Raw genomic sequence first — 24,383 nt, 5'->3', positions numbered from 1 at the left:
CCCCTGCCCCTTTGGGGTATAACAGACCAAACAGAGACCGCCTGGCACAGGAGGGCGATGGCTGAGGGAGGTTTGCACAAGAAAACAGAGGAGACAGACATTTACCTTGGTCTCAACCCCCAGCCGAGACCCCTCCACAGGGACGGGGGCTGGCTGGTGGCATGGCTAAAGCTGTGGTCAGTCTCCCGCCGAGTCCCTGCCCGCTGGAGTGCTCCCTGGGAGAGAGTCAGTGTGCAGCATGACCCCCACCCAGAGGCTCCTGACCCGCTCCCCCAGCCCAGACCGCATGCATGTTCTAGGACTGAGGGTGGAGGTGCCGGGGTTGGGTGATAAACCCCATGTGACCATCCAAGTAAAAAGCCCCCAGGTCTCCCAGACGAGGGGCTCCCTCCCACTCCACCGGCCAGTCGTGGTCTTCCAAGCCTGAATCCAGAAGGGCCGTGGGCTGGGGTGAGCACCACAAGCAGAGGGTCTGAAGAAAGAAACAAGGCTCAGGGACAGATGTCAGACCACCGACAGCTTCAGAGACCCAAGAATATTTGAGCTAGACAAGCCCTCTGAGACTCTCCTTTCAGAGAGGGGAAACCAAGGCTCAGAGAGGGGAGGGGGTTCATCCTTTTCTTTCCTCACCATAGACATGCCCCACCCCAGGGAGAGGCCAGCTGGGGAGGTGTCAGACCCCAGCAAGGAGGGGGCAGTCCGGATTGGGAGACAGTCAAGAAGACAGCCTGACGCTGGCTGTAAACTCATGCCCTGCTCTGTCCCTGCTCCGACTGCTCACCCCCTGGACGAGCTGTGCTGGCCCCTTAGGTCCATGGATGGGGTTGGTACAAACTCCCCGTGTGTTTTCCGCGTCAGCCACAACCAGCATGGCTGGAGCCCCTGCCCACGGGCGCCCAACACCACTGACGATTGCTCCACCCACTCTGAGATCCTCTCTGCAGCAGGGGCACCCAAGCCCCGACCATTGACCCCCCCGGGAAGGAGCTGCAGGCAGGCAGCAGTTCCAAGGAGAGGGGATGATTTGTGTTCACACACAGACCACAAATGTGACACCCCTGTGCTCCTAGGGCCCATCAGTGTGGCCTATGTGCCTTCTGCAAAGGATGGTTTGCGTGGGTGACATTTCCATTTTTATTACTATGGCAGTCACCAAATATTGACCAATGGCTCAAAAGAGGCTTAGCAGAGCAGGGACATATGGACCAGCCAGGACTCTAGGGCTAACATGGGATGTTCTCTATGGGCAGGGACCATCCACCAAGTGTGACATGCCACAAAAGCAGCCAGAAAGAAGTGAGGCCCTCCGGGTGGAAAGGACTGTCTGGAAAAGGGACATCACTGGACCGGTCCCCTGTGCAGGGTCTCTTAGGAAACTTGGCACGGCGATGGCGTGAGGTCATCCATGGTTTTGTGTCATTTTCAAACAAAGCACAGGGCCTTCCGTGGAAGCCAACAATGTTCTTCTAGAACAAGGGAAAAAAATGCAAGGTGAGGGAGGCTGCCCTGAGGTGGGGAAGGGACCACCAGGGGACCACCGTGTGCTTGCAGGAACCACGCCTGCTCAAGTTGCGAGGGGGGGCATTTGCCCGTAGGAAGACCCGGGGCCTGGAAATTGCTTTAAAAAAAAAACAAAAACAAAATTAAAAGTTGGGGGAGGGAGACAAATCACCGTGATTGGAAAAATGTTAATGATTGTCAACGCTGGCGGCTGAGGCGTGGAGCGCGCGGCGCTCTTCCGTTAACTTGGTGTATGTTTGCGAGTTCCCGAGTTCCCGTAGGAATGCTTTTAAGGGAGGTACAAGGGATTCCGTTACTATTGCTGAGAAAATTTAAAACCAGCTACAAAGTTAACAAAAAAGAGAGAAATTATACATATGTATATACATGTGTGTATGTATGCGCTGTGTGGATAATATATATACACATTGTATCTGTATAAGCATGTATCACATATTATATATATATATATAAAATATACACATATACAATAAAAGAAGGCAGAAAGGGCTGCTGGCAAAGTGGCCTTATTGGGGTTGTCATAGTGCCATCTCTGTGGCCTTGGGGAGGAGGGGTCCACGCTGCCACGTGCACGTGCCCACGGCTCTGCCTCTCGCCCAGACCCAGCTCTGATGTCTGAGCAAGAAGCCACTCCTGGCGTTTGGTCGGTTCAAACACAAGGAGGTGTGCTCAGTGACCTTTTTTTTCTGTTATTCCTCAAAGTCCATGGTAAAGGAAAACAATTTTGTTTTAAATGTAGGTAATGATTGTTTTGTGAGTCCTGAAGTAAATCCCCATCCCCAAATGTGCTGGGTACCAAATGAGCTGGGTACTAACTGAGCTGGGTACTAACTAACTGGGTACTAACTGAGCTGGGTACTAACTAACTGGGTACTAACTGAGATGGGTACTAACTGGGTACTGCCAGGAAGGGCTCTGTGGTCAAGATGGCTGCAAGCAGATTCTTCTCAGAAGCAGAGCAGAGCCAGATCCCCCACCTTGGATCCGGGCGGTCTCAGTAACTTGCCTGCTTAGTCGGATGAGGCAGCAGGGAAGCCGCTCAACTTCCCAGGCTCGGCTGTTAGAGAGCCTGGGCCCCACGGGGGCTCCCGGAACACATGTCCCCAGAACCGAGCCACCATGCTATGAGGAAGCCAGAGCAGGCCCACAGAGAAGCCACATGCGAAGGACCTGAGGCCCCCAGCTGGCCGCTAGCTCCGCTCTGCCAGGCATGGGAATGTGAGCCGTCTTGGAAGTTGACCCCCCAACCCTGATCAAACCCCCCTAGCTGACACCTCATAAAGCAGAGCCAAGCCACTCCCCAGTACTTCCCAAATTCCCTACTCATAACTCGTAGGTATAAACAAAAGCGTTGTTTTAAACCACAAAGCACTGGGGCCGCGTTTACTTGCAGGAGATCATCGGAAAGGTGTTCTCGTGCCAGTGGAAGACAAGGTCCCGATGCCAGTGCTCGCCTGAACTTCTGCCCCCAACACTGAACAGTACAGCTGTGGTCGTGCTTCAGGGCTGAAGAGGAGGGTGCCACAGCCAGCTGACACTGAGGCGGGCTGGACCTGAGGAGGACCACACTTGGGGCTCTCAGGCAATGGCTGAGACCAAAGCATTTTTTCCTGATGCCACTGAGGCCACCAGAGGCCATTTCTATTTCTCATTCCAAGGAGCATATCTCAGTGATAGAATCTGCAGCTGGACCAGCCCTGAGACATGCACTGTGGGGCTCAAATGTGCCGTTCCCACATTTCAGAATAAGCGATGAGGCCTCTTGAGTCTGCCTAGCTGTGGGCAACAGCTCAGCCTGAGAGTCGGGGCCATTCCCAAATCTCCATCATTTTCCTCCTTCATCGAAAAAAAAAAAATAAGATGAATTCCTGGACGTGTGTGTGTGTGTGCGCGCGCTTGTGTCTGTACATGTGAGTCTGTGTGTGTCTGTGCGTGTGTTTGTGTCTGTATGTGTGTCTCTGTGCGTGTGAGTGTGCGTCTGTGCGCGTGGTGCGTCTGTGTGTGTGTCTGTGTATGTGTGTGCATGCAGGAAGTGTCATGGGACCGCTCTTGGCTCACCTCTATGGTGGATGCAGGAGCGGGGCTGGGAAGAGGGAGAAGTGGAGCCGTGATGCAGATGAGACAAAGGTCTCACCCCACCCCTCCAGGGCCTGGAGCTGGGATGGTCTCTCCGAGTTGTCTGTTCAAGGCAAGGGCCCGGGCTCTGTCCCCCGCGCCCACCGGTCACCAGAGGTAGGTCATCTACGGGAAGGGTCATGACTTCGGAAGAGAAGGCAGGCCCCCTGAGCTGCCGGCCGCCAGCCCTCATGTGGTAGGGACCTGCACCTCAGTCCTTCAGCTCACACGCTGGGTCCACACTGTGACCTGGAACTCCAGCCTCACTTCCAGAGCCGGGGTCCCGGACAGCCGGCCGTGTCAGTGTGGAGGCAGTAGAAGGAGAGGAGGAAGGGGCTGTGTGGGATTTCATTCGTTTGGAAGCTTGTTCCCAGTTCAGTCGCTTCAGGAGAGCTTGGGATGATTAATCCCCTTGGTGGGGATGAACATACGGCCACCACATCCAGCGATGCGGTCAGAATCTGTGTTGTTGTCGCACTAGCCCTGCAGAGGGACCGCTGTCCTGTCCTCAGGCTCTTCTGTTGCCCTGTGCTGTTCATTCCACCCACAGCTCCCTCTGCCTGGATGCTCTCCTCCTCGCCCACTGGAGACAAACACTACAGCAGAACAGAAGGCGCCTGGAGGGGACACACGACCCGGCCACACTGAAAGACTCAGCCTCCCAGCCCTTAAATGTGACAGGCTGGGGTCAGCACCTATAGGACACTGGACGCAGCACTCAGAGAGGAGTCTCTGTAAGTTCTGGTGTCCAAGTGACAACTCGACAATGCCACCAGGCCCTTGCTGTCATTCCTGGAAACCTAAAACAATGGGTTGAGACTTTCAAAGGAACTGTCTCTGTCAGCTGACTCTACTTTATGCTGAATAACAAACATCGCCGTGGCTCACACCAGCTGCAGAGAATTTCTCACTCGCCACCACTTGTGGTGGTGGGCTGTGGCTGGGCTCCCCTGCATGTCAGTGGAAGGGGCAGCCCCTATTCCCATCGGGACCCTGCGGGTCCCACAGTGAAGAGATAAGATCGTGGCGCCATAGGCCGGCTCAGGCAGCCTCTGCTCAGCAGCGGCAGTCACACCAACCGCAGCTCATTCGCCAGAGCCAGTCACGTGGCCCAGTCTGATATCAACATGCAGGACATGGAGAATCCTCCCCCAGGGCGGGGCAGCAAATATTTGGACAATCATGCAATCCACTGCAGAGCCAACTAGCTGAGGAACGGACCAGGGCTCAGGCTCTCCAGCCCAGCCAGGTCAAACCAGCAAGGTCTGGAGATAAAAACCACAGCTGTCCGTGTTAATTTTTAATTATGCTTTGTCCTTGTTGTGTCTAAATTGGAATGAGCTTTTTTTTTTTTTTTTTTTTACTCACTTGAAAACTGGTGGTTGGCATGGTCCACACAGGGGAAAAGTTTGAAAAACAGTGTCTCGGACAGGAGTTCTCATTCATTGCTGGTGGCAGTGCAAAAAGGGACAGTCCCTTTGGTGGTTTCTCTCAAAACTCAGCGTCCTCTCCCCGTACGATCCAGCAATCATGCGCCTTGATATTTACCCAAAGGAGCTGAGAACTTATGTCCATGCCGAAAACCTGCACAGCTTTATCCATAATTGCCCAAACCTGGAAGCTACTAAGATGCTCTTCAGTAGGTGAATGGATGTATAAACCAGGGTGCGTCCGGATGAGAGAATATTATTCAGGAATAAAAGGAAATGAGCTCTCAAGCCATGAAAAGACATGGAGGAGACTTAAAAAACTCAGTGAAAGAAGCCAATCTGAAAAGGCCACATACTGTATTATTCCAACTCTATGACATTCTGGAAAAGCAAAACTATGGAGACAGTAAGATCAGTGGTTGTCAGGGGTTGGGGGGAGGGAGGGAGGGCTGGAGAGGTGCAGCACAGAGGAGTTTTAGGGCAGTGAAATACTCTGTATGAGACTATAACGGTGGATACATGTCACTATACATTTGTCCAAACCCATAGAACGTACAACACCAAGAGTGAACCTTGCTGTAAAATATAGACTTTAGTTAATAATAACGTATAAATTTTTTTTTTAAGAAACGGTGCTCTCGAGACAGTATGGGGGGACAGTAGCCGGGGCTGTGTCCTGGCTGGGTACTTTGCCAGGGAGTGACCCTAGGCCAGTCACATCACGTCTCTGAGCCCCACGTCCTTGCTGGAGTGCTAACGAGCCATTGCAGGACAGTTGAGAGAACTAACACTGTCCTGGTGTCCACAGGGTCTGGCTGAGAGGGGAAGTCAGGGCGGCGGGCCTGAATTACAACTTATGTCCAAAAGAAGGGGCTTTCACTGGCTCTCCCCTTCTCTGGGAAGGCTTCCTCAGCTCTGAGAATGGCCCCCACTCACACGGAACCAGAAACCTGACGACTCATCTTGCCTGCTTTCCTGGACCCCCACCCCCACCCCCACCCCAATGGGTCCATCAGCAAGTCCCACCAGGTCTCCCTCCCAATATATCTCACAGTCCCCACCTCCCGCTCCAGCCTCTCTGGGCCACTATTCCATGAAGACTCCAGGCCTCAGGGCCTTTGCACTGGCTGTTCCCTCGGCCGGCAGGTGGGAAACTATCTTCTCCTAGTTAATCCTCATGGCTCAAGCCCCTCACCTCCCATCAAGCTCAGATGTCGCCTGCTGGGAGGCTGGAGGGGCTTCCTGGCCCGGCCTGCTTTAGACCTAGCCCCCGGGCCTGGGGCCCAGCTTTGCTCACACCTAACACTCCTCACCTTTGCCATGGCTCTCTTATCAGGGTTTCCTCCCTCACCTCCCACTGTAGAGGCAGCTCCTACGGGCAGGGAATTGTGCCCCTTCCATGAAGTTGCTGTGTCTCTGGTGCCCAGAGCAGCCTCTGGCATGCTGGAGGCACTGGGAACATTTGCCAAACTGGTGCCTCTGCCTGGCGGCCACAGCAGACCCCAGCCCACCGCCACTCCCCTCTCCACCCAGCAGCCTCAGGATGCTTTTTACAACTGCCTCGGCTTCTGCCAGCCCTGTTTCAGTCGCTCCAGGGGCTCCCCACTACCTGCAGAAGAAAGCCAACCTGTGACCCCAGCGCATCAGACCCAGGAAGGTCGAGGAGACCAGTGGGAGAGGACAGGGAGCAGGGAGGCCCAGCAGGCACACCCCAAAAGGCACTCTTACATTGAATAATGTTTACACCATGTGCGGGCCCAATACCCACCAGCAGGCTAGGCCAGCTGAGGGCCCCAGCTGCCCCCTCGGCCGGCTCTCCTGCCTCCTCGGGACCCTCTGGCTCCAACACACTCAACTGCTCCCTCCTTTGTCCTCCCTCAGGCTACAGGCTCCATCCCACCTTCGCACCACCCCGTCCTGTGGCTTCCCCCAGCGCCCAGCTAAAGAGCCTGCCCCCCACTGCCCCTTCTCAGCCTCTGCCTCGTGCTCATCGCTTCTGTATGTTAACAACTCCACATTCTGTCCACCCAGCCGGGTCCCCAGGAAGCTGCCGTACCCCAGGCGCCTTGCACCATGCCTGGCACACGGCACGTTCGCAGTGCATGTTTGTGGTGTCACAAAGGGAACACGTCATCCTCATGGTCACTGCAGGCCTCCTGTGTGTGCCAGGCACTGCCCTCCACACTCCGCATGCGTGATCTCACACTCCCCTCATGTAGCCTGGGGGCCCCGGCTCCCCTCCCCACCTTGTGGCCACCCTCCAAGGGACAGGCTAGTGCAATGGTTTCAAATTGGAGCCCCGCCGCCCCAGTCCAAAGTCCTGGGCCCTGCCAAGGTCAGCAGCTCATCCTCGGGCAGGTTGCTCCATGCCTCAGTTTCCTCCTGACAGAAACGGGGAACATGATGGACCTCACTGGAAGGACTCGCTGAGGATGACCATGCTCAGCACTTGCCTGGCGCAGAGAGAGGACCCAGTGCTGCAAGACATTATGGTCCCATGATGGTTGTGGTGGTTGTCACTGTCATCACTGCTATTATCATCATAGATCCCCAGGGTAGGTGGGTCAGACTGCGACAGAGGGCAGACCCACCCGACGGCTGTGCTGGCCGCAGCGCCCTGAGCTTGGGCGAGGCCTGAGGGACACGCAGGAAAGTACCCATCCCCACGGCATGGCCCCACTCCTGCTCTCCTCCAAGAGCACAGGTGGGAAGAGAGCTTTACAAACGGTGCCCCAAATATCCTCATATGAGAACCGCAGGAGTCAAAGACGGGAAACTGAGGCCTACAGAGGGAAAGAAGGGCTGGCCTGGGGCCAGACATGTGACTCAAAGTCCATTGCTTCTTCCCTGTGGAGGGCAACTTCTGGGTGTCTGCAGCCGCTCCTGCGGGGGAGAAACAGTACTGGCGTTCACCTCCCATCCTTACACAGCCCTTGCACTGCTTTTGAGAAAGCCACCTTGAGTGACACTGGGAAGCTGGGTGGCAGGGGCCACGGCTGTGAGTGGCCGAGCGGGTAGGGTGCCTGGCCATCCCTGTCTGCAGAAGGAGACGGCTGCATCAGTTGTGTTTGGGGGCTGTGAGGTGCCCAGCCCAGCCAAACTCTGTCCCCAGTAACCATCTGTAATTCAGGTAGGGGCCCATGGACTCCCCGCCAGGCCGCGGCCCAGTGCCCACGCAGCTCAGGCCTCAACTGCCCGCCTCCTCCCTCAGCCAGGTTGTGCTTCGCCTGGTCACACAGGCAGGTGTGGGGGAGGCCTCCTCCGCAGAGGAGCAATTTGAAGCCTGAAGTCAAGTCTACACAGGTCTAACTCCTGGGTTACAATCAGGCTAATGCTGAGCTGAAGGCGGCAGGGCCACCGCTCTCATTTCCCAGGGGGGCATTTCTCAGGGTCAGGCCCCAGCTGGACCTTGGGGCCAGGCCCCATCCCCCTCCTCCCTGGCCCTTCTCTGCAGTTGGGGGGAGGTGAAGTTAATTACATGTCTAAATGCATCTTGAAAACCAGGGGTTGAGCCCAGCCTTTGTTCCTGACCTGTGAGGGACATCAGCCTTGCGTAAAGTCCCCAAACGGGGAACTTGAAAAAATACACCATCAGTTCTCGGCTTCTCCTGGCCCAAGGCACCAGCAAAAATACTGCTAGCCGACGTCACCTTTTCCATTGTAAGCCATAATTTTCAGAGGTTTATAGGTCAGCTATAAAAAAAATAAATAAACCTCTCCTTTTTCACTAAAAGGGAGCACTTTGAAACCAGAAGGCTGGTGGGTGCGCGGGTGGACCCAGCCTTGAGTTCCTCCGGATGGAAGGATCCCACACCTCCCCACCCCCACCTGGCCGTGGAGCCTTGCTCGTCCTTCCCCTCTCCCCTCCCCCGCAGGCCTGCAGGCTGCCCCTCCCCCCTGCGACGCAAATTGGCCAGGAACACATCAGGGGTCCTGGAGCCCCACGCTGGGGCACCCTAGCCCACGAAGTTGGGGACCTTGGAGCAGTTGCTGCTCCACCTTGTGCGGCCCCTGAAAACTTGAGAGCAGTCAGCAGCGGGGGTCTCGTTGGCCCAGCCCCTGCAGGTGCCCACTTGAGCAGGATGCCTCCGCCCAGGGCAGCTGGAGTGTGGGTGGCTTCCTTGGAGCAAAGGGAAGCAATGTGCCCGCGGCTGGGGCACAGTCCCGCACGTGGGGAGTGGGGGTGACAAACGCAGGTCGAGGGCGGGGCCGCTCCTCCCTAAATTAGGGGCCTGCAGCAGATGGACGCGGGCCAGCCCTGGCAGGAGAAAGTCGCGCTCCTTTTGGAGCGGACAACCTAGAAAGTAGCCCAGGCTGCCCCGTGTCCCGTGTCCTCTCTATCTCCCTAGCCTCTGGGGGTGCCAGAGAGGAAAGCTGGAGGCAGTACAAGCACACACGGAGCTGAGGTGCAGCATTTTTCGGCCTCTTTATTTAGAACCCGGCGGACGAGGGGCCGGGGCAGTGGTGCAGACGGCTCAGGAACCATTTTAACAGATTTGTCTTCAAGTTTAAAATAATCATAATAATAAAAGAGACAGCGAAAGCGCGAAGAGACTGCAAGCTAGATGGGCTTGTACGGCAGCTACAGCTTGTGAGCGACCCCCTCCCCCCAGAGTCCGCTATAAAAATAAATTTACATTTGTCGATAACCAGATGCGTATGATGTGCCTTTGGCATAACCAATAACCGAGCCGCGGCGTGGCAGAGCGGCCCACGCCTCGACATAAATAGAAAATATAAGTTAGTATAACTTTAAAAACTTTTTGTACAAATATACATGTTTTTTTTCTTTTTTCCTTTTTTTTTTCTTTTTTCATTTTTTTGCACTGAGTTTCAGCAGAGATTAAACATTTTATATAAATGACTCTTAAAGCTTTACACCTTGGGACCAGTGTACTCCTCGTGCAGAATACATTTAGATATAAAAGACGTTATTAATACATTGCACAGTTTTCAAACTTTAAACACAAAACCGAACGCTGCTCCGTTGGCAGCTGCCGCCGGTTGCTGCTACATGGACGGTCCCAGCCGAGGCCCAGCGCTCCTGTCCTGTCCGCTGCCCAGCGGGCTCCCTCGGGGCTCTTGGGCGCGAGGCTGCGGGAGAGAGGCTCGTGAGCGAAAGGAGACAGAGTGACCGCGAAGACCCCGCGGGGCGGCTCCTGCCCGCCCACCAGGACCGCCGCGCTCACCTCACCGCAGCCGCTTGCGCGGGGTTTGCTCCGCCGAGCCCACGGCTGGAGCGCCACCGGGCGCGGTACATCCCGCGGGGACCTCGTTGGACGCCTTGGCCTCGGGCGCAGATCTCTTGCGCTTGGCGAAGAAATCTGCGGGCGACGGCGCGCGCCGCGGGTCAGGGCGGGGCTGGCCGGGGAACCCAAGAGGGGGCCGGGAGGGGGCGCGGGCGGCTGGCCCGCCGGGGTGAGGGCGCCGTCCCCGCCCGCGCCGAGGTCCGCGGCGGGTCAGCTTTGTTTACGTCGCCGCGCAATGTGCTGTGTAAGCATTTCCCCTTGTCCCGCGGCCAAGCCCCCCGGGGCTGCCGCCGCGCTTAACCCCCTCCGCGCCGCGATCGCCGCGCCCGGGGAGGGGATCTAGGGACCCGGGCGAGGATCGCGCTCCGAGGGGGCCAGAGTGCGCCCTCCCATCCCTCCCGCGCGAGCCGCTCCAGCGCACAACAACAGGGCGGGGACCGGGTGCGGGCGCAGCCGCGCCCTGCGCGCTGCGGGCCCTTTAATGCCACGGGAGGAGGCGGGGACCAAGTGAGGCCCCCGCGAGCCGGGGAGCCCGGCCGGCCGGACAAAGCAGGGCCGGGCCGGGGCGGGGCCGCGCGGGACTCACCGGAGATGAGAGGCCCGGGCAGCTTCTTGATCGCGGCGCCTCCGGCGGCGGCAGTGGTGGCAGCAGCGGCGGTGGCGGCGGCGGCGGTGGCGGCAGTGCCCGGCGCGGGGCGCCCCGAAATCCCTGAGTGCAGCGGCTCGGCGAGGGGCTCCTGGCTGCGCGGCGGCGGGACCGCCTCCTGCTCAGCGTTCTCCTGCGGCGCCACGGCTGGGGCCGGGGTGGGCGCCACGGCCGGACCGCTGGACGGCGACGCCGGCGCCTCCCCGAGGCCGTCGAGGGGCTCATCGGCCGGCGGCCCGGGGGGCGGGCTATCAGCCGCGCCGTCCGGGCGGGGCCGGGGCGCCAGGAGCAGGCGACAGCGCCCCACCTGCACCGTTTCGCGATAGAAGGCGGGCACAGAGTCGCTGTCCACCTCCGTCCACTGCAGGCGCCCGGGGCCCCGCAGTGGCATGTCCTGCTGGAAGTTGTAGTCCCAGCGGCGCTGGTCCTCGGCGCTCAGCTCGGCCAGGCGGATCTGCAGCTCGCGGCTCAGCTCCTCGTGGTCCACGGGCCCGAAGAGGCTGCGGCAGGCGCTGGTGCGCGCGAACAGGGGATAGGTGCGGCGGGCGACCAGGCGCTCCATTGCCAATACGCTGCGGAGATACACGTCGGACATGGCCGGGGGCTCGCGGGCCCGGGCCGCGGAAAAGAAGAGGAGAGGAAGAGGAGGAGGAGGAAGGGAGGAGAGGAGGGCGGAGGCCGGGAGCAAGTGAGACCCCGCGGAGCCGGAATCTGCATTTGCAAAGGGACGCGGCGGGAGGGCGGGCGCGGCGGCTACCTGACTGTCCGGCTGTGGACTGCTCCTGCCTCTCACTCTCTGTGTCGTCCGGCCGGCGGCCGCGCCCCCTCGGTGCCTGTCCTCGCTCGCTGGCTCAGGCCTGGCTGGCACCCACCGAGCACAGAGCACTTGGCCTGTGGAACGCCCAGTCCTCGCGCGCCCCTTTATACGCGAGGGTCCGACCCCCCCCCCCCCGCGCGCGGGCCCCGCCGCGATTAGCATAATGTAGTATTTTCAGTTTCAACAACACCGCGGCGATTGGCCGGCGCCGCGCTGCCCCCGCCCTCGGCGGCCTGGCCCCCGCGCGCCGCCCATTGGCCGCGCGCACACACACCCGAGGGCAGGCGGGGCGCGCGGGCCGATTGGCGGGGCGCGGGCCGCGCGCAGTAGCGGGGAAGGGGGCGGTGAGCGGGGCGGGGCCGGAGTTAAAGGGGCTCTGCGGGCGGTAACGTGACACCGCGGCGCCCCGCCCCCTCGCCCCATCCCCCCCGCTCCCGCCCCCCGCCGGCTCCTTTGTCTGCAGGCGGGGGCTGTGCGGCGGCCGCAGCGGCGGCGGCACGGGCGCCCCCCTCGGCCGGCGCCCCCTCCCCGGCGCAGCGGGCGGCGGTCCCCGGCAGGCCCGGCGTCCGGCCAGGCCCGATTCGTGCCCCGCGAGCGCCCAGCTCCGCCACCCGCGCTCCCCATCGGGTCTCCCGCGCCAGCTGATGGGGCTTTAACCCGCCGCGTCCAGCTCGTCCCTGGCTGGAGCGAGACGGGGTCTTTGGCTGCCCCCGCGCGGCCTGCTGCGCCCGGAGCTCGTGTCCCTGGCAGGGTTCCGCGCACCTGGAGCCCTAACACACCTGCTGGAGCTAAGGCCTTCCAGTGGGGAGAGGGGGCCAGGAGGAGGGAGGGTCGGCTGCACTCTCCCCAAAGAACGAAGTAGCAAAGTGGCAGACACCTCGAGAGCCAACCCTCAGCCTCCTGGAGCCCAGGTCTGGAGTCTGGAGCTCTTGGGACCCACGCAGCCCTGCCCAGTGGATGAGAAAGAGACTGAGCCCGTCCTGGGCTATGCCCAACACGTCACTGACCTGCTGGGCCAGGCCACTCCAGGCTGCGGCCACAACAGGCCAGAGGTCTGAGTGCCCAGGCTGGCTAGTGGCTGTTGTGTTGGGTGGGGTATTGGACTGGGCCCTAGAGGTTTCTCCACTGGGGTGAGCCTGGCCCCGCCTGGCCTAGGGCCTTGACTGGTTATGCTGATCCTCTAGGCCAGCCTCATCCCTTGTCACACAGAGAACCCACCCCCCGGGGGGGGGGGGCGGTGATGAGAGGCAGCCCTGCTCTGCTATAGGAGCTGCACTCTTGTCTACCATCCTGGAAGACCAGCACCCCCCTCGTGACAGGGCATGCAAGCCAGAGGGCCCCATCACAGGTGTCAGTGGTGGGGAGGCCACCTCAGAAAGGGGGGCACCTGCAGGGCCCAGGCCCCTCTCCCCCACACAGTGCACTCTGGTGCAGCCCTCATCCTCCCTGGTGGCTCTCCACCCAGCGGGGCCAGGCCACGAGAGACCATGACTTTCTGCTGCTTTCCCTTTGGCCCAGCCTGTCATGAAGCTGGGAGGCTAGAAAATGCCTCCAGCCCCCTCCACAAGCCGGGAGCAGCCCAGGTGTGGGGGCTGGGGCACCTGTTGGAGGGTCCAGTGGAGACCTGAGCTCTCAGCCCCTGTCCCAGGTGAGCCCATGAGCCCAGCGAGAGAGAGAAGGTAAGGCCGACCCAACCCCACCAGTAGGGTCACGTGGGCTCCAGGACACCCCAGGGATGGGACACGGTGATAACATGCAGGAGGTCTCCTGGGTCCAGGGGAGGTGAGGTTTGTAGTGAGCAGGGCGAACAGGAGAGGGTATCAACAGGGCGGGTGCCACTCTTGGCTCTTGATAGCAGGACCAGACGTGATGACTTGTGTTTACTTCTTTATTCTTTTCTGTACACTGTATTCCAAATTTCCCACAAGCTCAGAGGCGACAATTTTTAATCTTCAGGAAAATAAAGAAGCTGATGAAAGCTCCCCAGGCCTCATGGACTCCTTGGGGTGCTGATATTACCTGGCCTGGGGCTAGAAGGAGGCAGGGCCTTGCCAGGCCCTGGTGCCACAGCCACACTAGCCTCCCCAGAGACACCGTGTGCAGGGCCATAGCATGCAGTGACCACAGATATGGAACCGTGTGGGCTCCAGGATCTCCCAAGAGGTGAGGATGCCCTGGCTCCAGCCGGCTGGGAGGGCAGGCAGGGAAGGAGCCCACCCAGCCCCAGCCCTGCTCTGGACACCCAGGGGAGCCCATGCTCTCCTCCCTGGCAGGGACTGCCCTGTGGTGTGAGCTCCCGTCTGTGCTGGGCCCCCTAAGGGCAGGGGACCTAGCATGTGCTGGATAAATGAGCAGGAGCTGGCCCTACACCAGGCCTCTGTAGGCCCCCACCCTCCCCACGCACGGTCCAGGGTTTCTCCCTGCCTTTAGTACCCACCGGACACCTCCATGGGTGCTGGCTAGTTCAGGCCAGTGGGTCCCAGGGCCCCCACAGTGACCAGCCCGACAGCATGTGATGCTGAGCCCTGCCTCAGAGTGGTATGTCACATACGTGTCATCACTCTGGCAGTTTTGGAGCCCCTAGCCAGTGTGGAGGGCTGCACAGGTTTTCGTGCATTCCCTTGCTGGGCCTCCCCTGTTTTACAGGGAAAGGAACGGAGACGGAGAAAAAGAGAGAGAGAGAAAGTTCGTGCGGAGGCTGCCAGAGCTACTCAGCAGGGAGGGAGCGGGGTTCGACCCAACCATCCAGCTGCCTGGCTTTCTCGTGCGGTTTCTATCTGGGCCTCCTACTTTATTTCTCCAGGGGCCATGGGGCCCTCTCTCCGCCTCATTAGGGCAGGGAGGTGACCTTCTCGGAGTGTGTGACCCTGAATTTGATTAAGGATGGTACCCACCGGCTTCCTGAACCTGCTGGTCCCAGGAGTGGGGGTGGGTCCCTCGGCCAGAGCCAGGAACAGACCTGGAGGAGGAGCGCCCAGGCGAGCTGGGGGCTGGGAGTCTGAGGCCCAGTCCTCCACTGCGAGGGGCCCTGAAGCAAGCAAACATCTCTCTGGGCACAACAACCAAGCTCTACTTTTGTAATTAAAATTATATCCCAACGAAGAAAGGAAACAAGAGGAACAATGTTTGTTCTCCGTGCTACTGCAGACGCAGAACCAACAGGGGAGGGGTGCTGGCCCCCGAGGACCAGTAAGGAAAGCCCATGAGCTGCCCCAGCTCCCCAAATCCTGCCTGCGTGGCAGCGGGGGAGCCTGCTTTGGGGGGGATCTCATAAGCACCTAGCCCCCCAGCCCCCTGCCGGCATCTTGCATGTACATTTCGGTAATTCTTAGCCGATCCAACAGGAGCGAGCGACAGAGTAAGAGCAGCAGTCAGCAGACCGGCTCCTTTCCTCCCGAGCACACAGGAAGACCACATTCCCAGCCCCGTGGCAGCCACAAAGGTGGGGCCGCGCACTCTGCACCACTTCCAGGCAGGCGCCCTCCAAACCAATCCAGCAATCCTTCTCCCCCCTTTCCTCCCCACTCTGCTGGCCAGATGGGGGGTCCAGGGAGGGACCCCTGGGGACAGCAGAGCCTCTGAATTACCACGCAGAGCAGAACCACCAGCCCCCGCAGCGCCCTCTGCACACCCACTGGCCTGTGATGGGGGTGAGAAACGTTGATTGTGTCTTAAGCCACTAAGAGTGGGGACTTGTCTGTTACAGGCACTCCTTACCCTGGTGCACGTACAGGGCATGGCCACATTTCGGTGGGCATTTTCTAGAGGAGGAAACGGAGGTTCAGGAAGATTAAAGAACTTGCTCCAGCTCACAGTGGTTATGGCAGTTAACCTCATGCCCCACCCCTCGTGGGGTTTGCTTCCCCTCACAAGCCCCCCGCGGTCAGGGGATATCGAGGTTTCCTTTTACACATGCAGAGACTGAGGCTCGGAGGGGACACCCACTTGCCCGAGTGCGTGGCGAAGCCGGCAGGCCCAGGAAGCGCTGTCCCGGCCACATGCTGCCCCCTGGCGGCTGACGTCAGCACCAGCGCCCCTCTGGCTGCCCCAAACCTCCGTTCACCGGGGGAGCCACACGTAGCCGTTTCTGGAAGCCCACTGGGGCAGTCTGTGTGCCCCTGCCAACCCCCTAGCTGTGCTCCCAGGGACCCTGCAAGGGGTGTCCGTGTCTGGCCCCCTTCCAGCAGCCTCCCCAACTGTTCTCCAGGGTGGTGCCTCTTCTGAGGAGGCCAGAGGGATACTGCGAACGCTGAAACCACCAGCTACCTCAAGTCTGCCTTGCACCGGGGCTGGGCGCCTGGCCTTGGTTAATCCTTTTGAGAACCTGCAAAGGGAGCTGTCTTGATGCCCGTTTTGCAAGGGAGGAGCCTGAGGATCAGAGAAATTCAGCAACCTGCCTGAGATCACCCAGCGCTCAGTGACAGCAGACCTGTGCCTTGCGCCCAGCCCCGAGCCCCTCCACCAGACTTCTGCGAGGGGCTGATGGGCACAAAAGCAGAAGAGGAAAGAAGTCAAGGGTCCTGAGCTCCTAGTGGGCATCTGGGGGGGGAACAGCCCTGCCCAGGGGTGGCTGACCCCTCGGGTGTGTCCCACCAGGAGTTGTGACCAAGCTCCTGCCCAGCCCCGGCGGCCTTCCTTTGTACAGGTCTTGGCCTGTCCACCACAAGCCCCACCAGGGCAGAGCCCTCACTGCCCCATCCAGCTCCTGCAGCATACCTGCTGCCCACACAGCGCTGGAAGGGCCACTGCTTTGGCCTCAAGCCGCGTGACCCAGCGGCGGTCCTTTGAGAAGGCTCTGGACAGGCCTGGGAGACGCCCTGGGGAGGCCGGTGCCCCTCTGAGCCTCACCTTCTCCTCCATCGGATGGGGCCTGCAGGCCCCAGGGGTGTGGGGAGTTACAGATTAACTAGCCAGCCCCCAGCCACAGGCAGCGGGGCGCAGAGGCGCGGGGGGGGGGGGGGGAGGTTTTCCGGCGCACACTTGGCGGGGGCCCAGCCCCGGGCTCAGCCAGAACTTTCCTCCCGCACCGAGTTCCCGCGCTCGGCTCGCCCCGCCTCCGGGCCCCCCAAGGACGGGCTGTTCTCGGGGTGGCTGCCAGGCACGTCCTCTGCAGGTGCCGGCCTCCCTCTGGTGCCGCGTCCGCATGCCGCAGAGCACAGCGAGAGTCAAGAGCTCCGATTACAGGGACTGCCTTGTGCTCTGGGTCTGGGCCGGGGGTCCTGGCTCCCTGGGAATGGGGGGAGGGGCTGGGCAGGCCCTGGGGGAGGAGCGGCGAGGACAGGGAACAGCCCTGGACGTGAGAGCTCTGCACCATCTCCAAAAACCCACTCAGGGGCTACGTACGGCCCCTGGGGTCTTGAGCAGGGGGCCAGCCTCCTCCCAGCTTGCAGGGAGCTTTTCCTGGTTCAGCACTGACTGTCCCAGGAGAACCTGGGCCACTGGTCACCCTAAACTCCAGACAGACCCTCCCAGGGCTGGGGAGGGGTCCCTGGGGAGGGGCAGGCATGGAGGAGGGTCTCAGATGCCCTCTGTGGCCAGTTCTGAGCCCCACTAGGCCTCCCTCCTCCTCCCCACCTGCAGGATGCAGACCAGCCCTTCCCTGGGCAGGGAGGCTCACTTTGCCAGGGAAATGGCAAGAAAAACGAATCTGGGGTGCTCATGCTGCCCCCCGACTTCCTGTCTAGTCTTCTTGAGCTAGTGGGGACCCTATGAGTCAGCATCTTCTGCCCACAGGTACACCGGGAACCCCTACCTCCCACCCTGCTTCCAACACCCCCACATGGTGTTCAGAGAGGCAGGAAATGCCAGGGAGGAGATGTGGGGTCTCCATCTGCACCCCCTCACCCCTCCTCACAGCAGGACCTGGCCCTGCAGTTATGGAGGAACGAGGGGCAGGAGCCCGTATGCCCGCCGGGCCCCGGGCGGGGGCTTCCTAGGCCTGGGGAGAGCTTCATCCTAGACACTAGCTGCGCGCCTATGCAGTGGCACACGCGGGGCCGGTGCCAGGGCCTCCCTGGGGACTGTGACGTCCCCGCATGGCCCCCACAGCAAGTCGGGCATGAGGAAGGGGCAGCCCCGGCCCTCTGCCCGTCCGTCCGGGAAGGAGGAGAGCCTTCTCCATGCCACTCACTCCGCATTCCCTCATTCACCACATTGTCCACTCCTCCCGGCCGGCTCCCCAAGGCGGGCAGCAGTCGGTCAGGACAGAGGCCGGAAGGTGAAAGCCGGCCGGTCCAGCCCCTCCCTCCCCCGACAGCGCGGGCAGGCGCTGAGCCAGGGGCAGCAGTGACTGTCCTCGTCCTTGGGGTGGGCGAGGCAGCCCCTGAGCCGCCCGCCAGACCAGCCAGTCCGCCTCACCGCCTGCCCGCCAGCCACAGGCCCTGAGGCCAAAAGCCGGGCGCCTGCTGCCCCCTGGCGTCCGCCGCCGCCAGGAGCCCGCCGGCCAGCCCACCCCACTGCCCCCGGCCCCTCACTCACTCCTCACTCTGTGGGTGACTTGGGCAAGGGCCCCACTGTCTGTGCCCCGAGTCTCCTCCAGTCTGAGATGGGGGATCTGCCCAGCGCAGCCACTGGGGCTGTGGAGGGGGAAGCCTCACTTTCAAAAACAACCCCAACAGCCCTCGGTGCTTGTGGGCGGCTGCAGCTCACACCTTGGCGGCTGGCCTCTCCTGTCTCCAGGGCCAAGGAGCAGGGAGGGGAGAGGGGAAAGAGACAGAGGCTGAAGACCCAAGGTGAGGGCCGGCCCTTCCCTTCCCTCCCCCTTCCCTCCCCATGTCCCCTCCTCGTTCCCCTCTTCTCCTTCCCCTCTGCTGCCCTTCAGCCCCTCCCCCCTTCCTCGTTCCCTTCCTCCTCATCCGTAGCTCCTCCCCTTCCTCTTCCTGCCCTGTCCCCCCTGCATCCCAGCGCCCTCTGCCTTCGTTCCCTCCTTCCTGCTGCTGGTCAAGGCCCCCAGGCTCTCAGAGCTCCGAGGCCAACATGGGCCTCCCCCTTAGGCTGGCACCTGCCCGCCCCCGCCACCACTGTCCTGGGGCCTGGGCGACCACAAGTGGACACGCACTCACGCACCTTCGGTTATCAAGCACAAGTGGACTCCAGCCACTTCTGACAACGTCAATGACCCACCCAGTAATAACTACCATTTCTGGGCTGAGAGCTGGGGTCTGGCGGGGTTCAGGGCAGACGCAGGCCCTGCCAGGCAGGAGCACCCGGCTAGGGGAGCCTCAGACAAGAAAGCAGGCCTGAAGGGATGTGTGTGCCCCAGAATCTCCATCAGCTGCCCACACCCCCCAAAAAGTAAACCTGCAACCGAAGGGAACCCCGTGGGCCACCAGGGAAGGCCTGGGGTCCACCTCCCAGCCACCCACAGCCAGGAACAAACTCTGAGCCCCACAGCTACTGGGGCACTCCGTGCTATGATGGCGGGAAGTGGGGTACAGCAGGAGTTCCCATCCGGGCCCACCCCAGATTGGGATGAGGAAGAGAAGCCTGGGAAGGGAGGGGGTCCCAGGCAGGGAAACGGCCCTGCCAAGGCCCCGAGCCGGTCATGGCTGGTGCCCAGAGGGTGAGAGAGAATGAGCTCTCCTTGGGCTGGAGAGGGCCAGGCCTGGAGGGCCTGGGAGTCCAGCCCAGGAGGAGCCCTGGAGGGTTCCGGCTCGGGGGTCCAGGGTCCTGTGACTGGATGGTGGATGCAAGTGCTCTGGGCAGAGGCTGGGAGGGAGGCGAGGATGCGGCTGAAGTCAGGCAGCACGGAAATGACAGTGCCCCAGGCCGGGGCAGGGGCTGGGGGCAGGGAGGGACAAGGTCAGAGGGCTCTGGGACCCTGGGAGGGGCAGGAGGAGTCCGGAGGATGGTGCCAGGAGGTGCCTCTGTGGTGCTAGAGAGCAGGCAGGAGGGGAGCAGGCAGCAGGCAGCAGGCCCTTGCTAGGGGGAAAGGAGAGTGCGGACATAGCCCATGCTGCCCCCAGGGTGCTGGTGGGCCCGCATTCCTGCTGGTGGCCACCTGATTTTCCACCTCTGGCTGCTCCATGCCGGCAGCATTCATGTAGCAAGGGGAATGGGGCAGCGGGCAAGGCAGGGGCACTGCCTGACCAAGGGGCAGACCTGTGGGCTTTGGAGTCAGGCAGAGTGACTGCCTGCTATGGCTGTGTAACCTTGGACAAGTTGCTTAACCTCTCTTTACCTTTGCTTTCTCACCTGCAAGGCTCCTGGTAAAGCTCGGAGGCCATGTCTGTATGTGCCTTGCACAGTGGCTCTCTCCTTGACAAGGTGACATCACCCTCACCATCGTCGGTCTCTCTCTCCAGCCCCAGAGGGGTGGCCAGACACAACCCACTGCCGGCAACCCCTCCAGCTGCTGGTGTGGTGTAAACTGGACATTCGCTAGGAGCCCAGGGACATGGGCTGGCAGGGGGACTCAGACCCCAACAGAGAGAGGCACTTAGACCCCCATGTGTGCGGTTCCTCAATCACTTATCGGGCAGGATGAAATGGTATTTATATAATAAGCAGTTTAGACAGTGCACGCCCCCAGGTTCAGGGGGGTCCGTGGGACACAGATCGCTGTGACTCTGGGCGGTCTGTCTTCATCTAACACGCAGGCCCGTCCCACCTCTCATGTGCCTCAGTTTGCAAAACGTGTGCAAGACCCAGCGCCCCGGAGCTGAGCAGGGGACCAGGGCCTTGGAAACTGACCCGGCTGGGTCCCAGGGGCCCAAAGCAGGGAAGGGAGGCTGCTCCTTCGCACTTCTTGAGAGGTCGGTGTGGCTGCCCCCAACAGAAACCAAATGGCCAGGCTCCCTGAAACCGCCACCCAGGCAGCGGGAGGAGGGCGGTGCTGGCCGGGGGTCCTCTAGGGCAAGAGGAGGTGCGTGGGTTTGTAACTTCTCTTCTGGCTCTCTGGAAGTCCTACCTGCTTCTCTCTGGAGTCTCTACTGAGTTCCCAGTGGGCGGAGCTTCTAGAAGACGCTGGATGTGGGGGGGATGGTCAGAACATGGGCGGTCCCTGCCAGCTGGGGGAGGAGTGGGGGAGGAGGGATGGGGACGGAGGGAGGCAGTGGTGGGGGTAGATGTGGGTGCCTAGGAGACAGGCATTTGCAAACCTCCAGGTCCCTCAGGCATGTGCCTGTTGGGGGACAGAGGCACCGGCGCATGGGGAGGAGTGTGTTCGTGCCACCTCTCCTGCCTCAGTTGTCCTCCCACCTCAGCCAGGTGAACAGGTGCGTGGTTGCTCTGCCATTTTGGGAAGTTCCAAGGCCCATCTCTTCCTGACTCCGGGCTGCCCTTCACCCTCTCACGCCGCCTCTGAGGCCCTTGCCAGGCCGGACCACTGTCTGCTGGCTACTTCCCCCTCCAGCCTCCCTGGGTGGATACCCCTCCTTTGAAGCTGTTGTTCCTGCCCGAGGACAGATGTTGGGGCGAGGCGTCCCTCAAGGAGGCCTGGAGGTGGGGCCCCGTGACCTTGCGGTGCCCACCCCCACAACGCCTCTCAGGCTGTCCATCCCCCCCACCCCAGTGTCTTCCCTCCCTTCCTGTAGGTCCAGGTCCAGTGTGAGTCTGTCTGGCCTCCAGGGACCCGTGAGGGGAGGGTATCAGCCATCCCGCTTGGTCTAGATCTGTCCCTTTTTCACTTGGAAAGCCCCGCATCCCGAGAACGCTTCAGTCCTGGGCTAGCTGGGGCAAGTGGCACCCACAGGAGGGTCTCCCCACGCAGACCCTGAGTTTCCCAAGAGCAGGGTCCCCCAACCCTCCTCTCCTCTGGTCCCCTGGCCCGTGGTGGGAGAAAGGGGACACAGACACCCTATACTGTACCCCACTGTTACCCGAGGGCCTGTCTGCAGGCCTCCCGCCGTGGACACCGCCTCCAGCAGCCTTCTTGGCCTCACCTCCCCATCAAGGCCTTGATCTCTCTTGGTTGTGGCCATTGCTGGCACAAGCCTCCGGAGCGAGCGACCCCCACCCCACTGTGTGGGACCCCACACTGTCCCAGCACTGGGCCAGGACAGAGCAGAGCTCAGTGGGCAAGAAGTGGGTGCTCGCCCGTCCTGGGACCCCAGGCCTCTGCCCCCTGAGCAGGCTGCTGCCCTCCCTCCACCTGGACACTGAGGTCCTGGATCACCAGAGGCCGGTGGAGAAGCCCCCGCTGGCCAGCAGAGCCTCCTCCAAGAACCTGGTCATGCCCTGGCCTGAAGGCCTCATCCCAGGAACCCACCCACAGGGTGAGGCAGAACCGACGCCCAGCTCCAGGGAACTGGCCTAGGACAAGGTCCAGCCCCGGCCCCTTCCTCCAAGAAGCCCCTGTCCAGACTCCAGCCCCAGGAGCCTATTCATGGATTCCAGCTCCCAAAGGCTCCTTGGCACCTGCCAGCCAGCCCCTCACGTGGCACCTGCAGAGGGACTTTGTGAACCCACCCTCCCAGACCCTTAACCTGACCGCCTCTGAGAGGGAGCTGACAAACTGAGGCCGGGCCCCCAATGCCTGCAGCAGGCGGGGGTGCCCCTCGCAAGGCTATGACTCCAAGGACAGCGCACCAAGCGGGAATCTGACCACAGGGGACACTGGGCAGGGTGCACCTGAGGGCCTGGAGCACAGACGCTGCTGGGAGGTCTGGGCTCCCCTGCTGGCCTGAAACTGCACATCACCTGGGCTGAGAAGGGGGCCAGGGGACCCACATCCCACCGTGCCCCATGTCTTGGTCCCACCCCAGTCAGAACCTTGTTGGCATCCCTGAAAAGGTGACATTTAAGGCGGGCCCTCGGGGAATTACAAGAATCATAAGCACTATTCCACGTGCTTCCCATGGGACCCCTAGTCAGCCCACTCCTGGGCTCATTTCATGCAGAGTCAGGCCCTAAATGCTATCTGGATGCAGAAGACGCCCTGAGCCTTACCTGCAGCTCAGACCACAGCCCCAGACCATACTCTCCTGCACCTGTGTGCTGACCCATGGCCACCCACGTGAGCACTGAGCTCCGGCGGGTTCTCCCCTGAGAACAGGCCCCCGCTCCCCTTCTCAGCTCCATACTCCCAGCCCACACCCAATCTATCAGGACATGCCGTCAGCCCTGCCTTCCCTGGCTGTGCAGAATCCCACTCCCACGCCCTCCACTGCCACCTACCGTCCAAGTCCACATTACCCTAGTCAGGACTGCAGAAGCCTCCTGTGCTGGCCCACCCCCCTCAGTCCCTGATCAGCAGATCAGAGGCTCCTTCTAGGACATAAGGCGAGCTCAGAACCCTAAAATGGCTCCACTGCATGCAGAGCAAAACCTACACACTCAGAATCAGTGTATCATTTACTTGTGCATCATATGGATTGGGCATGATCTGCCCATCCTACACGTGCGCACACACACAGGCACGTACATACATGCACACATGCACACAGGCACATACATACATGCACAGGCACAGGCACGTACATGCATGCACACACATGCACACACAGGGACATACATGCATGCACACACACCGGCAAGTATATACATGTGCGTGCATGGGCACATGCATACATAGGCACGCACAGGCATGTACACACGCACACACACGCACAGGCACCTGCATGCACACGCATGCATGCGCACACACCCTGGCATTCTCAGGCTCACTATATTGCACACTACGTGGGGGCCATCACATTTGTGGGCTGAGCACCCCAAGCACCTGGCGCGGAGCCCAGCACACAGTGGTGCTCGATAAGTGTCTGTGGGTTTCAGCGAGGCTGCCTGTTTCCTGGCCCATCACCGGCTCAGAGGCCCAGGCAGCGGGTTTGCGGAACGGGCCCTCCAGCCACTTAGATCCTTGGACTCACAGGGGTCTTGCTCTCCAGCACACTTGAGCCAGTGACCGTCCTCAGGGCCTGTCTCACCTGTCCCTCCCCCTTCCAGCCCTCATGGGACCCCTCAGAGCCTTCGTGGAGACCCTCCACGATGCAGGCCTCATGGCCCCTCTCCAGACTCGACTTCTGCCCCCACTCCATCAAGGATTCTCGGTTTCCTAGACACCCCAAGCTTGGTCTCACTTCTAAGCCTTTGTCAATACTCTTCCCTCTGCCTGGCATGCCCTTCCCGCACCTGGCCAGTCTTCGCTTATTCTTAAGACTCCACGGAAGCCTCACCTCCTCTGAGAAGCCCTCCTCCCCAACCCCACCCAGATTCCTCGAGTCAGCCTGGATCAGCCTCATCTGGCAGAACTACCAGTGTTTCTCCAAGGGGTGGGGCCGGGAGGCGGTGAACGCCCTGGGGTTGGGAGTGAGTCCTGGGTTAGTGCTGAGGGTTTGTTGAGCGGCTAAGTAAGTGGGTTAGCCGCACTGGCCTCCAGCCAAAGCTGCCAGCTCTGGAGAAGGAAGTACAGGTCTAGGGATTCCAGGGTTCTGGGTGCTTCTCTTTCGTCATCCAGCCCCAAGGACAGTTTTCCCACGCTCCCTCGGGACCAGGAAGCTCCCGCCCACACCCATCCTGTGCATGACGAGTACTTAGGCTGGATCCTATCGCTTCTGCTCCAACCAGTTCCCAGCCACCCAGAGGCCCTGCTTGAAGCAGGCGGAAGGGAGAGGTGAGTAACCATCCCCTTCCTGCCTACCCCGAGCACTCCAGAGGCCCTCGGCCTC

At 60.9% G+C, this 24,383-nt stretch overlaps 1 protein-coding gene across 2 annotated transcripts; it reads right to left on the bottom strand.

Moving 5' to 3' along the window:
• Nucleotides 1-9,468: 9,468 nt before the first annotated feature.
• CDKN1C (cyclin dependent kinase inhibitor 1C) lies at nucleotides 9,469-11,868 on the bottom strand. Of its 2 annotated transcripts, XM_014795820.2 has the most exons (4): nucleotides 11,719-11,868; nucleotides 10,902-11,533; nucleotides 10,256-10,390; nucleotides 9,469-10,160 (listed from the first exon to the last, which is right to left on the bottom strand). In XM_014795820.2, the coding sequence occupies exons 2-3, from the start codon at nucleotides 11,521-11,523 to the stop codon at nucleotides 10,257-10,259; spliced, it is 756 nt and encodes a 251-aa protein (XP_014651306.1). In that variant the 5' UTR covers nucleotides 11,524-11,533; nucleotides 11,719-11,868; the 3' UTR covers nucleotides 9,469-10,160; nucleotide 10,256. The 2 variants fall into 2 exon arrangements, with proteins under 2 accessions (XP_014651306.1, XP_004441115.1); XM_004441058.3 differs by lacking the exon at nucleotides 11,719-11,868 and having other exon boundaries at nucleotides 10,902-11,571.
• Nucleotides 11,869-24,383: the final 12,515 nt, after the last annotated feature.

The sequence above is a fragment of the Ceratotherium simum genome, chromosome 34, assembly GCF_057802395.1.
Source record: "Ceratotherium simum simum isolate JZ-2026a chromosome 34, ASM5780239v1, whole genome shotgun sequence".
NCBI lineage: Eukaryota > Metazoa > Chordata > Mammalia > Perissodactyla > Rhinocerotidae > Ceratotherium > Ceratotherium simum.
Note: the sequence above shows the minus strand (reverse complement) of the source record. Positions and strands in the feature narration are given on the sequence as shown.